The following is a 13,731-nucleotide window of genomic DNA, read 5'->3' as shown; positions in this document are numbered from 1 at the left end:
CTGGATTTACTCTGTCTGGTGGTTTCAAGTTTTGATCCTTGAAGGGGGTGGAACGTTTTTTTACCGCTATTACATGATATGCAAATTAGGCGATGACGTCATTTAGGGACTTCTGGCGACTTTTCGGACTATGGAGTTGGCAACACTGCATAGGACCCTATCACAGCTCTCGGCTACACTTTTGTTTTGAAAGTTGTAACCGGAAGCGCTATAAGGCTTGAGTCTCGCGGAGACGGACTTTTGGTGGACTGTGAACTCGCGAGATGAGTCCGACTGGCCGTGGGTCTTTCCTGTACTAATGTTTAACTTTCCTTCCTACCACATCTTAGGTTAATATAGTGAGAGTCTCCCCTGTTCAGAGGTCAAATGAAAGCTGTAATTCTCGCCGCCGGGTACGGAACCAGGCTCCAGAGGGACGTGGCTGCCGACAGCAGCGGGAGGTTCGCTCACCTGGCTGGGACCGCCAAGCCGCTGCTGCCGGTGGGCCGCGGCGCGCTGCTCTCTCTCTGGGTCCGAGCCCTGACCGCGGCCCGCTGCGTGGACTGCATCCATGTGGTAGTGAGTGATGATAGCAGAACAAACCACATATGTTTACTCAATCATCTCTATGGAATGGTCGAAAGTTACATAAATTCATGAAAAAATACTGTACTTAAGTAGGTAGGCTATTGGGTATACGTAGTTTCTTTTAATGCTAGATTTCACATTTATAACATTATATTAGATAATATTGTTATTTTAAATCCACTGCATTTATCTCACATCTTAAGTTAATTCACCTCAAATAGATTAATACAAGAAAATGCAATTATGATATATATTATAACTGATTAAATTCTGGTAGGAAATCCACACCCAGCTCCAGTGATGCATCAATAATGATAATAAAACTTAAATGTATACATTTCTATTTAAGGTCTAATTTTGCTTAATGAGTACCTTTTATTATTTTAATATGTGTTGATGCTAATATGTTTGTACTTTTTCTTAAGTACATGTATGAATATAGGACTTATATTTACAGAGTATTCATAATCCGTATTGTCTGTATTATTTCTTTAGACCTGATGACCTGAGTATCAGCTGTTCACTTTCAAGTAACTTAGCATATTAATATATTGAAGCAAACATCATCACATTTGAAATAGGATGCGTTGTTAAAAAAGAACCAACTACCAAAGAGTAGGCTATATAAATATATAGCAGTTAAAATGAGTCATTATTAAGCATCAACCTACTCAAACATATTTGAGGAAAATCTAAAATCAGCCATTCTACATAATGCTTTTTCTTGTATTATCTGTATTGCTCTTTAGTACATATGGCATGATGCCAATAGAAATGTTTGCATCATGGATCGGGGATGCTGTTCCTAATAATGCAGTTTGAAGCCGACCTGAGGACGACCTCGCCGCTCATCCCTTTCTCTCCACAGACCAACGCTGTTTACCATGCTGCGTTTGAAGAGTGGGCATCACATTTCACAAATGTCAAGATTCTCAGCGATCAGACGACAAGCAATGAAGTAAATATCATTTTAGAAATAATGCCATGCTTTGTCCATGCCTCTCTTCTACAGCATCCTCTGCCTCTCTCCTTCCACAGGGCCGCCTCGGGGCTGTGGCCTGTCTGCAGCTGGCCGTCAAGCACTTCAACATAGAGGACCATGTCTTAGTTATTGGGGGGTAAGATAACATTACCAACAAAACCGTGCAAAGGTGTTGTTACAAATCAACATTCAAGATTCTCACAAGTCCCTTTGCATCATAACAGAGACACGCTGTTTAAAGAAGATTTCAGCCTGAAGAAAGTAAAGGAGAGGTTCAATGAGCTCCAGGCAGAGAGTGAGGACAGCTGTCTGCTGCTGTCCTACCAGTGCCAAGAGGAGGGTGAGTCAGATAAGACTTTGACCCTATGGAAGCTATCTCCTCATTAAATGTCAAACATGGATTTATCTTATCTGTTTGTGTGTCTGTACAGAAACGAGTAAATACGGGATATTGGAAGTAGACGGTGATCTTCACGTCCTCTGTATGAAGGAGAAACCTCTTCCTGCGGAGACACAGTCGAGGAGAGCAGTAAGTTCATCACACACACTACTGCAGGCCAGATGGAGCCAACAGGCTTCAGGTCTTTCAAAAAAGGGTAGAGCCACCTGAACAATTAATGTTCCACATCAGAAGAATAAGATGTTATTGTTAACCTTTTTTTAGTAGCCTGATTTAGCAAGATAATAAATGATATTTGTTCTTTGGTTTCACATCCTTTGCAGTGGTGGGCTAATGATTCAGACTCATAGAGTGGCGAAGTCACGCCCATCTACTTCCGGTCCATGGGACCTTATTTCGGAAAAATGATGTATTGAAGTCAATGGAGAGAGAAAACGTATCTTTCGATCCCGTTTGAATTGTGCCACGAATTACACATATGATGTTTGTCAATCTTAAAAAATCATTTCCATGTCAAAAAAGTCACAGTTTGTCGTAAAACTGTTGAAATATAAGACTATGAAAAATAGGCAACTAGAAAGACTACAAATCCCAGAATCCCGGTCCCGCATGCTGGCTCTTAGGAACCGAGTAACTCCCCTTGTGTGTATGTACAGCTCTCAACATGCCCAGACTTGAAGTGATTTTCACCTCTTTTAATACTTTTCGCCTCATTCTGAAAGAAAGAAGTGAAATGTGACAACGTGACGGCCGTCTTGGTGTGTGGTGCGAGACGGGAGATGTAGGTCATTGAGCGGTTCACACAAATAAAAGTGTTTTTGACTTGCAAAATTATCTTTTAAATTGACAAACATATGTGTAATTCGTGGCACAATTCAAACGGGATCGAAAGATAATCTTTCTCTCTCCATTGACTTCAATACATAATTTTTCCGAAATAAGGTCCCATGGAGGTCCACCGGAAAGGGAGGGACTTCGCCTCTCTATAGACGTAGGTGGTTTCCCCAATGATGCTCTTATTCACTTTAGTTGCTAGTCTTAAACTATTTCCCCTTCAGCAAGACGAGTACATGAGTACATGTGCAAATACATCTTTACAGGATACCCAGGGTAATGAAATTCCTTGAAAAATTTAAAAAAAAACAGAAATTAAACATTTTCAACATGTGCAGTATATAAATCTATACTCTTGAGGTAATAATGTCCTTTTGTTTTTCAGTGTCCCTGTTTCTATATGTTTTCAAAGAAAAGCCTTCCTCTGTTGGAGAACTTCCTGGAAGAAAAGAAGGTATATGAAATAATAGAAAGTCTCACGTGTGCCGTGAATGAAGAATAAAGCGTTTTATTGTTACCATTTTGCTCCACTTTGTATTTCCACAGGAGGCTCCCATTGAAGAGAAAGATGCCCCAGGAAACTTTGTGTCCTGGCTCATTCCCAGGTAATGTGTGCTGCCCCCCCCGAGCTTTTACTCCTCATAATATAGTATTCCTGCTTAGTGACTAGCAGCTGTTTTTCTTTGTGATCCTTTACTGTGATCACAACATGAGATTTGGATTTATTAAGGTGTTTCTTTATGATCATCCTACATGTATGAACAGTTTTCATACATGTAGGATTTACTCAGCTAAAGCTAACACTTTTTTTTACAGGCACCTTGTCTGTGAATCTTTCAATAAACGAGACTGTTTTGTTTGTTTTTTTCTTATAGGAAGCCAGTATACATTCATGAGATTTCTGGGCGTTTTGATGTCGGAAACTTGCCGTCCTATATTGAATGTGACCTGTACTTCAGAGAAACACTTCAAGATGTCGAGTCTTACATGGTGTAGAGGAAACAGAGATGAACTGAAGCACCATATTTATTTTTGCCATGTTCAAAAATGATCCAAGACCAGCAGATAATCAATCAATATTCAACTATTTGTCTGTCACATTAAATCAAGAATTGTAACTGTAAATAATGTCATTTTCCAATTAATATTTTCTATTAAAAATTGATTTTTAAAGTCTCTTCATTACACTTTACTACTTGAGTTTTTCTACTCAGTGAGGAGTCTTGTGCATTTGTCGGAGGCCCTCTCCCGGTGGTCCTCCATCTTTGCAATGCGGGATCCAAACTGCATGGCTCTCTTGGGCAGGACAGCTGATTGGCCGAGGCCCAGCTGTCTGGCTGCCAGTCTCAGCAGCAGTTTCTCCCCGACGCCTCGAGGGAGGGACAGGTCCGCCTTCTCCCACACAGGCAGAGAGTTCAGGTAGCTCACCACATCTTCATCCAAGTAGGGAAATCTGCAGGCAGAGGCAGGGGTCAGATACTAGGCTCTAAATGGGATTTCTTCACACTTTAATAAAGTCTCTCAGTGAGTCTGCCTCATACTTACTGAAGTTAATCAGTGGGAGCGCGGTCAGAGGACAATACGTCTGCACTGTCCTGCTTTCTATCTCTGTTGACAGGGTGCTTAAACAGAATCCTCCTTTTACTGTGGACTTTTTGACCATTAGTAGCATAACGGAACAATGTTTCTGGAAATAGAGGATTCTAATCAAATCCTCTTTTAATGGTCACACACTACATTTGGTCTCAGCATTTTACCGATCCTAGTATTAGGATTATATAAACGGCGAAGCATTGTGGGAATCTAATGCCTTGCTCAGAGGAACCTCTACAGTACCGAGGAGATGTACTTCTCTCAGAGTACCTCTCCATTCTGGGACTGTTTAGGCACTTGACTGACAAAGTCACTACACTTTGTTTTTATGAGTGTCCCTTTGGTTTGTCCTGCTTGCATCCCACAAGAAACAAACGATTTAAACATTAACCTTAATGGTGAAGTCAAAATATTTGCAAAGATCTTACAGTGCGACTGTTGGACAGATAAAATAGGCAGCTTCAAGACATGCCTTAAGGCTCTGCTGACATGCATATCAACAGCCGCACCAAGTCAAAGTCACCTTTATTATCAATATCTCTTGAGTGTGTGGTACAGACAGAGAACTAAATGTACCACCGTCCCACAGATTAAATACATTTAATATCGACATATACAGCTCTGAAAGAGATGAACCCGTCAAATGTTTCTTAAATCTCTACATGTATTGCAGCCATTCCATTCCAGTGTCTGTTGAATTCCAACACAGAGAAATTTAGTCTGCAGTTTTAAAAAAATCAAATATTTATTTGTATTTTACTCAAACACATACCTATCTATAAATAGTAAAACCAGAGAAACTGAGAATTTTGTAGTGGTCTATTTATTTTTTCCAGAGCAGTATGTTTATATACACAAAATTAAATTAAAAGCTCACTAACCTGGCCTCCTTCCCATGGTCCCCTATCACTCTGTCGTCTCTGCCCAAATTCCTGGAAGGGATCCTGGCCAGCTCCATGGCCAGTTCCTGGATCAGTCCCTGGTGTCCAGACGTCTTAAACCGGACTCTGTGTCGGGAGTAGCCTGCCAGCTGCTCGTCTGCTCCGATGCCGGTCAGAATGACCTGCAGCACAGAATAGCAGGTCAATGTGTTTGTTGTTGATTGTAAACATCTCTTTTAATGTATTTTTGTTTTGTTAAAACTAAGAAAAGCACATCTATGTATTGTTATTTTAGCAATTGTCACTCTACTTTTTTCCCCACCACAATAACTGTAGTTAAAGAACCCAGGGGCCATTTGGTCCTGGAAGGGTTGTTTGTTGTACTTCACCTTTGCGGAGGATGTGAAAGGCTTCTGGTCCCCGTCCCCCGTGATGAAGCCTGCCCCTCGGGCAGCGAACCACACAGCACAGCCGATGCTGTCGTCCAGCACCGTGTCCAGGGGATGCACCAAATGACTAATGCGCTCCTGACGGGTTTTCTGCAGCTCCTCTTTTGTGACGTTGATCTCAACAAACCTCCACCTCCTTTCAGGGTTTAGCTGCTGTAACTCCTTGAGACCGGCTCTCCCTGTTATTCTGTCTGGAACATCGAAAGGGCTGGAGGTCAGGGACTCGGTGCCATCAGTCTTACACTCTGTGGGCTTATCTTTGTGCTTCACAGGTTTCTTTGCAGACTCTTTCTGCTTCTTTGGCACCTGTAGTTTGAACGCTACATTGAGAAGGTCTATTGGTTGATGTGCAGGAATGTGACGGTCAGCTAAGGCGGCCAGGATCATTGAATCTATACCTCCAGAGAACAGCATGGCAATACTGGCATTGTCATTAGACGGAGCAGAATTGTCCTGTGATGGCAGAGCCTGAACGCGACGCCTAACTGCCTCGCTGAGAACATCAATGAGACGGTTCACCGCCTCGCCTCTCTCTTTGCCTGCAGGCAGCTGCTCCAGATCTTGATCACAGGGATGAGCGTTTGGATGAATTTCTTCCTGGTTTAAAGACTCAGGGATGGATGTATTGAGAGGGCACACAGGGGAGGTCAATGCAAGGCCTGACCGGTTAATAACAGCAGTGCAGCCGCTCGGCACAGACTCTAATATAGTTTGAGTACAGCTATAGAAAGGACAATTTTCTCCGTAAGCCCAGGGATAAACCTCAAATGTTACACAACCTGCCTCTGAGACTGCCTTCAGGTCAATCCGGTACACACCAGCTGCTGGGACTTCCTGCCACGCAGATGCAGCAGGTCCAGCACTGTGGGCTGCCACAGAAGTCAGAGTCAAGGCTTTGACCTCTGCATCAAAGTTCCACAGCAAACTCCTCCTACCAAGGAAGTCTCGGCCGAACCAGAGGTAGTCCCCAGCCTTCTGGTAGTAAATAAAGCCCCACGGTCCGCGTACAGTGGAGAGAAAGGACAGAATCTCTGTAGAGCTGTTGCAGGACGAGAGCCGCTGAGAGACAACAGCAGTGTCGTTCTCCTCCGGCATCACTGGGACACCTCCAAAAATCTCCCCGTTCCATACCAGGGCATTTCCTCTGCTGTCTTCAACTGGCTGCGGGGTGAGAAGGCCTCTCAGGTGAAGAACGTGGGCAGAGAATACACACTGATAGCAGGGCTTTGTGCTTCTAACTGTGAGATTCTGGCTCAAGTTGGGCCCTCTTCTCTTTAAATGTTCATAAACTGTCTTGTCCCACTCAAACTGAGTCGGGGACAGACTCAACAGACAGAAGATACCGCACATTGTGGTGGTTAGTCTTATATATCCTGCAGATCCTTTTTCATGTCATCCAGTTCCTCTGTAGATAAAATTGATAACCAGTTATGTCCATTAAACTATTGTGCAGCCTCAGTTGAGAATCAACGTGACAGACAAATAGCGAGTGTATCTGTTAAAATTATATTTCAAAATATACGGCTCTCAACTTACGTTTGCATGCCCCCAGTGTGTGACTTCTATCTGCTAGGAAAAAAATGTTACTGTTCCTCTGTTGGATGTAGACTTTCTGGGGGAGGGAATACACACAAATTGTACCTAAATATACAGATTTTCTGAGAGATACAAGAACTGTATTTAGAGGAAATTCTATTTACCCTGTTTTTCTTCAGATTGGAGAGCTCGTCCACGACCACCTTCTGCTCCTTGATCTGAAAGTTAGCAACATGAATTTATTTCTGACCTGATAAAAGTTCAAACTTCTCAGGATGCCATGGTAAATTATTTAGAGACATGTAGCATGTAGAAAAGAGAACAATGAGTCTGTTAATTTACATATAGCCTATATATTAACGTATATATTCTGTTGAGTTGTGATGACATATGCTACATGTTTACCAGCTAATATTTAGCTTCACATTAGTCAGCAGCTACATGTCACCTTTCTGTTCAGCTCCTCCTTCACCGCAGACTGTCCCTCACAGTTATCGTCGTTATCCCGACTTTTTGACGACATGTTGGTGAGGTTTTTATTATGTATGTAGTTGAAGATAATTCATTTCAGTGTGGTAAACACATGCTCAGCAGCTTTGAAAGCGTTTCCGGGTGCAGAGGTCTGTCCGATGAGACTCTGCTGCCTCCTGCAGGTCGGCGGGAAAACGGCAGTATTAGTGACCGTGTATCCTGAGGACACTGTGGGTGTTTCTCAATCGCGAGTAAAGCTGCTCTGTACGTGGGTATGGACCAGGCGTCAATTAAACGCCTGCAGCTAGTCCAGAACGCAGCTGCACGTCTACTCACTGGCCACAAAAAGCGTGACCACATCACCCCAATTCTGGCCTCACTGCACTGGCTTCCAATTCGGTTCCGAATTGATTTTAAACTCCTTTTATTTGTTTTTAAAGCACTAAATGGGCTGGCTCCGGCCTATATAGCTGAACTCCTCCAGCGCTACACCCCAACAAGAGCTTTAAGGTCTGCTGACCAGCTGTTGCTGATAGTGCCCAAGACCAGGCTCAAAACCCGAGGGCACCGAGCCTTCGCAGCAGCTGGCCCGAGGCTCTGGAACACTTTGCCCCTCCATGTGAGGTCGGCCCAGACCCTAGGGGTTTTTAAATCTACTCTTAAGACACACTTCTTCTCCCTGGCCTTTTAGTCAGAGCGGAGCACGACTCCTGACTTTTCCCTGTGTTTTTTTTTAAATATCTGTTGTAATTTATTGTCTTTTATTGTGATTATAGAAATGTGTTTTTATGTGATTGTAGCCCGACCAAAAATCGCTTTTAAATGTGCTTTATAAATAAACCTTGATTTTATTTTATTTGATTTGCTGCAGAGCCACTATTTCAAGCATACTACGTCATCGAGTGCCGCCGAAGTACTGTTCCAATCTCCAGCATACTTGGAAATCTACCGAGCCCGGCGTACTAGTGATGGGAATTATGGCTCTTTGAAGGGAGCCGGATCTTATGGCTCCGTTCCTTTCAAAGAGCCGTTCAAAAGAGCCGTTTTTTAAAAGGGGGCGGGGTTACTAGGTTTATCTGCGAAATAATCACCAGGATAATGATTGACTGTATTGCCAGACAGACGGTGTTTCTCAATCGCGAGTACGCTTGCTTGGTAGCACATGTCTGCCGAGCATCTTGCCAATAGTATGAAGCTGCAGCGTCGGAGGCTGCACTCTCAGGACCGCACTCACAGGACCGCACTCACATCGCCACCTAGCGGATTGGATGACCGCAAAAGTACAACCAGCGAGTATTGAGTCTCATACACAGCGAGTCTCTTTAGACATTGTAATGCTTGTTATTAACCATCTAAAAATGCATGAAAATATGTTTTTCTTACTGAAATTAAATTATTATTATTAACAACAAGTTGTTGTTAATATGTTTTTGTTATTTAATAACAAATGTATTTTGTATGTATAAAGATAGTCTTTTATATTTGTCTTATCAAATTTGACATACAACATAAATATATATATATATATTGTAGTAATAATGATATAATCTATTTATAATTGTAAATGTATATTGTATGTAGACATACATTTAGATGTATATTTTGTTAAAACAAAACAAAACTGTTAATTTAGTTTTTGGGAGAAGGGGTGGGGTTAAATAAGTGTAAACTCCTTTGAATCAATTTGATACTGCTTATGTTTCTCCAGTATCATAATTCTCTTGTTTCATTTTATTATTATTATATATATTTTTTTTATTGTATTACACGTTCGAAATAAATCAAATCAAATGTGTCTTTGAAGAGGTGCTAGATTACTCAAAAACAACTGTTAGTGTGTTTATGCACCAGGCTGCAAAAGATAAACATGCAATTTGACGAGAGGCATTTCAGTGCAGAATACATTTGTATTTATTGGGCACAATTTCCACACTGTGGATTGTTCACTGGGGTGAGGCGGGGTCTGCTGTTCCCTCAACCACCAGAAAACAGCTCCAGCTGCAGTACCCCGGGAAGCGTCAGCATTGATTGGCAGTAGAAGCAGTGGAAATGAAATCCTGGTCTGCAATTTAATGCACATCTGTGAATGGTATACCCTTAAACATAAGAACATAGAATTGTAGTATTATTATTTTGTGATCATATTATTTTAAAGTGTAAATTATGAATACCAAACATCTGAATCAAGTAACTGGTCACCACAAACAAATCATAGAAGGACTTGTTTTGATTTATTGCTCAAATGGAACTGATCATAACATTCAGGCTGCTTTTAATGCAGACACATTGCAACTTCATTTGCATTTCACAAGAGAATGTTTGCAAACTTTACCTTCATGGAGAACTGCACGGTTGAAGTGGCTCTCTAAATGGGTTTGGACCTTGCTCAGTTTGGCTGGGTGGAACACATTTGAGGCACAGAACAGGCAGTGAAAGACTTCGCAACATGTAGTGCATCGTTGTAAGTCGGGCAAGGATCTCCCCTCTTGGATTGAAATATGCATCTTGAAAAAGAGAGCCTAATTGGTCAAACTGAACATTTTGAAATACTTTCACAGACAGACATAAATTAGGCCTAATTGTTAGATTCTGACACGACAGATTCTAATCTACAGAATAGGCCGACATAATAACTGACTAAAACACCTCATGCAATATTACAAAACATGTCAAAATGATGAGACAGTAAACAGGCAGTCATCACAGTTACGATTATTTACAATGAATTCAAATAGTAATACAATGACTATTAAAGAAGCATTTACACTGAAGACAGAACTTATATTAGGCTACTGCTGATTTAATGTAGCGGACAGACAGATCATATTGACATGCTTTTGTCATCCTTTGAAGTTTAATTAATTAGCTGACTATAATTAATGATCAGGGTTGGGAAGTTTACTTTAAATGTAGTAGGTTACAGATGACTAATTACCCTGTTAAAAATGTAATACGTAATGTAACTGACTATGTAACTATTTGTATTGATAATCTAATGTTAATTATGGTTCTTTTATGTTTTTTGTGAGTCACTTTGGATAAAAGCCTCTGCTAAATAACATAACCATAACATACGGTTTCATTGACATTTAGCACGTGTTGCTTGTATTGTTGTCCAATTGAATACACCAGAATAGTTGTTAACTTTAAACAAACAACATGATTCACATTACTCACACTCTTACTGTAATTAGTGATTAAATCAACAATTAATGTAGGACACCTAGTTGGGCTTGCCAAAATCACGCTACAGTTTCATTAAACAAATAATCAAATATGCTAACGAAGCTAATGCTTTTGCTAACAATGCTTTTGCCGAAAGCTAACAAATAATTGTTTTTAGTGCCTTTAATACTGTTAGAAGCTATTATAAGCTAACAGATGTTTGTTTGTATTGCCTTAAGACTATCATAGTTAATGTTAGCTAATCATACTTCATTTCAAGACACCGGAATTGTTATTAATGTTAAACAAATACAACTTTAAAAGCACTTCACACTACTCACACTCTCTGCGTTGTCGTTCATATTCATGTCTCCTGCTCACTAGGTGGCGATGTTGCAAAACAACTAGGGTCCTGAGAGTGTGGTCCCATGAGTGCGACGCTGCAGCTTCATACTACTCCATCTTGCTTCAGAAGCGAGTCAAGAATACTTCCTGGCATTCGGAAAACAAAGAGTGAAACAGGCTAGCAAGTGTGCAGGTGTGCGTCATATGAGAGGCCCCGTCTTACATTTTCCGTCACAGATTTGGGGAAATTGGTCCGTGCGCAAAGCATTGTGGGGATTTTAAGACCGCGGAGTCTACTCATGTGCAGCCTCGATATTTCTCCAAACGGAGTACGCCGGGCTCGGTAGATTTCCAAGTATGCTGGAGATTGGAACAGTACTTCGGCGGCACTCGATGACGTAGTATGCTTGAAATAGTGGCTCTGCAGCAGCTTTACTCGCAATTGAGAAACACCCTGGCTGCTTCTCAGGTCGATTAAATGGAATCCTTGCGTCCCTCACTTGCGTTGTTTCCCTGCGTTTAGTCCCTCCCACCAGGGAAGCATGGAGAGACGCAAGGAAACCACGAGAAGCAGGGAAATGAGTTTTAAGAGCAATGGGACGTCCTTTCCTCCGGAGCGTCACGTGAAGCGACGTCCGTTTGTGATGACACCGCACAGCTAATAGAGTGGCGAAGTCCCTCCCCTTCCGGTGGACCTCCATGGGACCTTATTTCGGAAAAATTATGTATTGAAGTCAATGGAGAGAGAAAGATTATCTTTCGATCCCGTTTGAATTGTGCCACAAATTACACATATCATGTTTGTCAATTTAAAAGATAATTTTGCAAGTAAAAAAAAATAAAATGTGTCGTAAAACTGTGAAGTAACACATTTGTTTGTATGAAACGCTCAATGAACTACTATCTCTGGTCTCACAGAACAACATACGTCACCAAGATGGCCGTCACTACTGTCTTGTCAACAAAACGATTGACTACCCTCACTATCACCACAATGAAACACGTCCTGAAGAAAGTCATGCAAAGCTGCCTGCCTGCCTGCCTTCCTTTGATTCTCTCTGAACTGCCTGGTCTTTTTAATGTTTAATGTCAACCATTTGTGCAGATAGCATGAAGTAGAGAAGATCGCCGATGCTAGCGTTAGCATTTCTCCCCCGGGCTTAAATTGTGTATTATAGAATGATCACACCGGTGACAGTACTATTCAAAGGGTTCACGAAATATGACTACTACTCTTACTGTTTAACATTTTGGGTTACTTAATGTTACTTCATGTTAAGGCTAATAAAAATGACAAGACTGTAATGCTAACTAACGTGCTAGCTACTAGCTAGCTTGATCCAGACACTGCTGGTCCTTTCATCAGACGGGAAGCGAAAGAACGAGCAAGACCCATTGCTGGTATGATAACAACCTGGTACTAAGCACACAGGCATCTTGTTAAAGTTATCTTATCTTAGCCAGCGCCATATAGATAGATTCTATCTATATGGCGCTGATCTTAGCTATCTCTTAGTGGAGGAAAACAATTGTGACATCACTTACGCGACTCTGGGATTTGTAGTCTTTCTAGTTGCGTATTTTTCATAGTCTTATATTTCAACAGTTTTACGACAAACTGTGACTTTTTTGACATGGAAATTATTTTTTAAGATTGACAAACATCATATGTGTAATTCATGGCGCAATTCAAACGGGATCGAAAGATACGTTTTCTCTCTCCATTGACTTCAATACATTATTTTTCCGAAATAAGGTCCCATGGGGCGGAAGTAGATGGGCGTGACTTCGCCACTCTATAGGCTTGTTTGAGGCTTGTTTGAGACAAGCGAGACCTGCGCAGACCTGCGCAATTGCGATCAACGTCTTGCTAGTGATGCAGGATGGTTAGTAATTTTGTCCGACTTGCTCTGGAGGCTCGCCTACATGAGACGTTGAAATCTCGCGGGACAAAGACGCCCGCAGACTTGAGAGCGAGGCTGCGTTTCGCTTCTCTTATTTTTCATTTCCTCGCTCGTCGGTCCTCGGTATCACCGGAAGTTGATTTGTCTGCGCCATCTTGAGTAGCGTCCCAATGGCCTTATTTCTGCCGGAGGACCGAGGATCGAGGAGCGAGGAGCGATAATGGAGGAGCGATAACCGAGGAATCACCAGACCATCCTTCGATGAAATCCTCAGACACTCGCCCCGCCCCCTTACTGTGTATCGCTCACTGATTGGACGATGCAGCGCATGCACTGATCTGTTGCTTCTTGACATGAGAGCAGTTTCCCAGCGGAGTGGAGAAAACACATGAAACTCACGGGAGTCACTCCTCAGTTCATACTGTGTTTTGTTTCAATTAATGTATCATTCAGTTACAAATATGTGATATATCTGAACAACAAAGTGGTCAAAAATCATTTTATTCATTTTTTGGAAACATTTTCATGATCGCTTTTTCGTTTGTACATTTTCATTTATTGTCATTTCCATTCCGTCAGTCATTAAGTGCTATTTAACATGTTC

General features: G+C 41.7%; 3 protein-coding genes across 3 annotated transcripts; 1 reads left to right on the top strand and 2 right to left on the bottom strand.

Moving 5' to 3' along the window:
* The first annotated feature begins 229 nt into the window (after window positions 1–229).
* Window positions 230–3,968, top strand: zgc:136439 (uncharacterized protein LOC678627 homolog). The gene is made up of 8 exons (XM_034134636.1): window positions 230–558; window positions 1,436–1,525; window positions 1,606–1,685; window positions 1,774–1,889; window positions 1,981–2,078; window positions 3,169–3,237; window positions 3,330–3,388; window positions 3,659–3,968. The coding sequence occupies exons 1-8, from the start codon at window positions 367–369 to the stop codon at window positions 3,777–3,779; spliced, it is 825 nt and encodes a 274-aa protein (XP_033990527.1). The 5' UTR covers window positions 230–366; the 3' UTR covers window positions 3,780–3,968.
* On the bottom strand, window positions 3,792–7,099 carry asnsd1 (asparagine synthetase domain containing 1). The gene is made up of 3 exons (XM_034134635.1): window positions 5,647–7,099; window positions 5,258–5,439; window positions 3,792–4,236 (listed from the first exon to the last, which is right to left on the bottom strand). Exons 1-3 carry the CDS (start codon window positions 7,054–7,056, stop codon window positions 3,990–3,992), a joined length of 1,839 nt encoding a protein of 612 aa, XP_033990526.1. The 5' UTR covers window positions 7,057–7,099; the 3' UTR covers window positions 3,792–3,989.
* On the bottom strand, window positions 6,858–7,885 carry LOC117485930 (ASNSD1 upstream open reading frame protein-like). Its single transcript, XM_034134637.1, has 4 exons — window positions 7,691–7,885; window positions 7,407–7,460; window positions 7,243–7,318; window positions 6,858–7,111 (listed from the first exon to the last, which is right to left on the bottom strand). Exons 1-4 carry the CDS (start codon window positions 7,763–7,765, stop codon window positions 7,071–7,073), a joined length of 246 nt encoding a protein of 81 aa, XP_033990528.1. The 5' UTR covers window positions 7,766–7,885; the 3' UTR covers window positions 6,858–7,070.
* Window positions 7,886–13,731: the final 5,846 nt, after the last annotated feature.

This window comes from Trematomus bernacchii, unplaced genomic scaffold, assembly GCF_902827165.1.
Source record: "Trematomus bernacchii unplaced genomic scaffold, fTreBer1.1, whole genome shotgun sequence".
NCBI lineage: Eukaryota > Metazoa > Chordata > Actinopteri > Perciformes > Nototheniidae > Trematomus > Trematomus bernacchii.
This window is presented reverse-complemented; position numbering and strand designations above follow the sequence as displayed.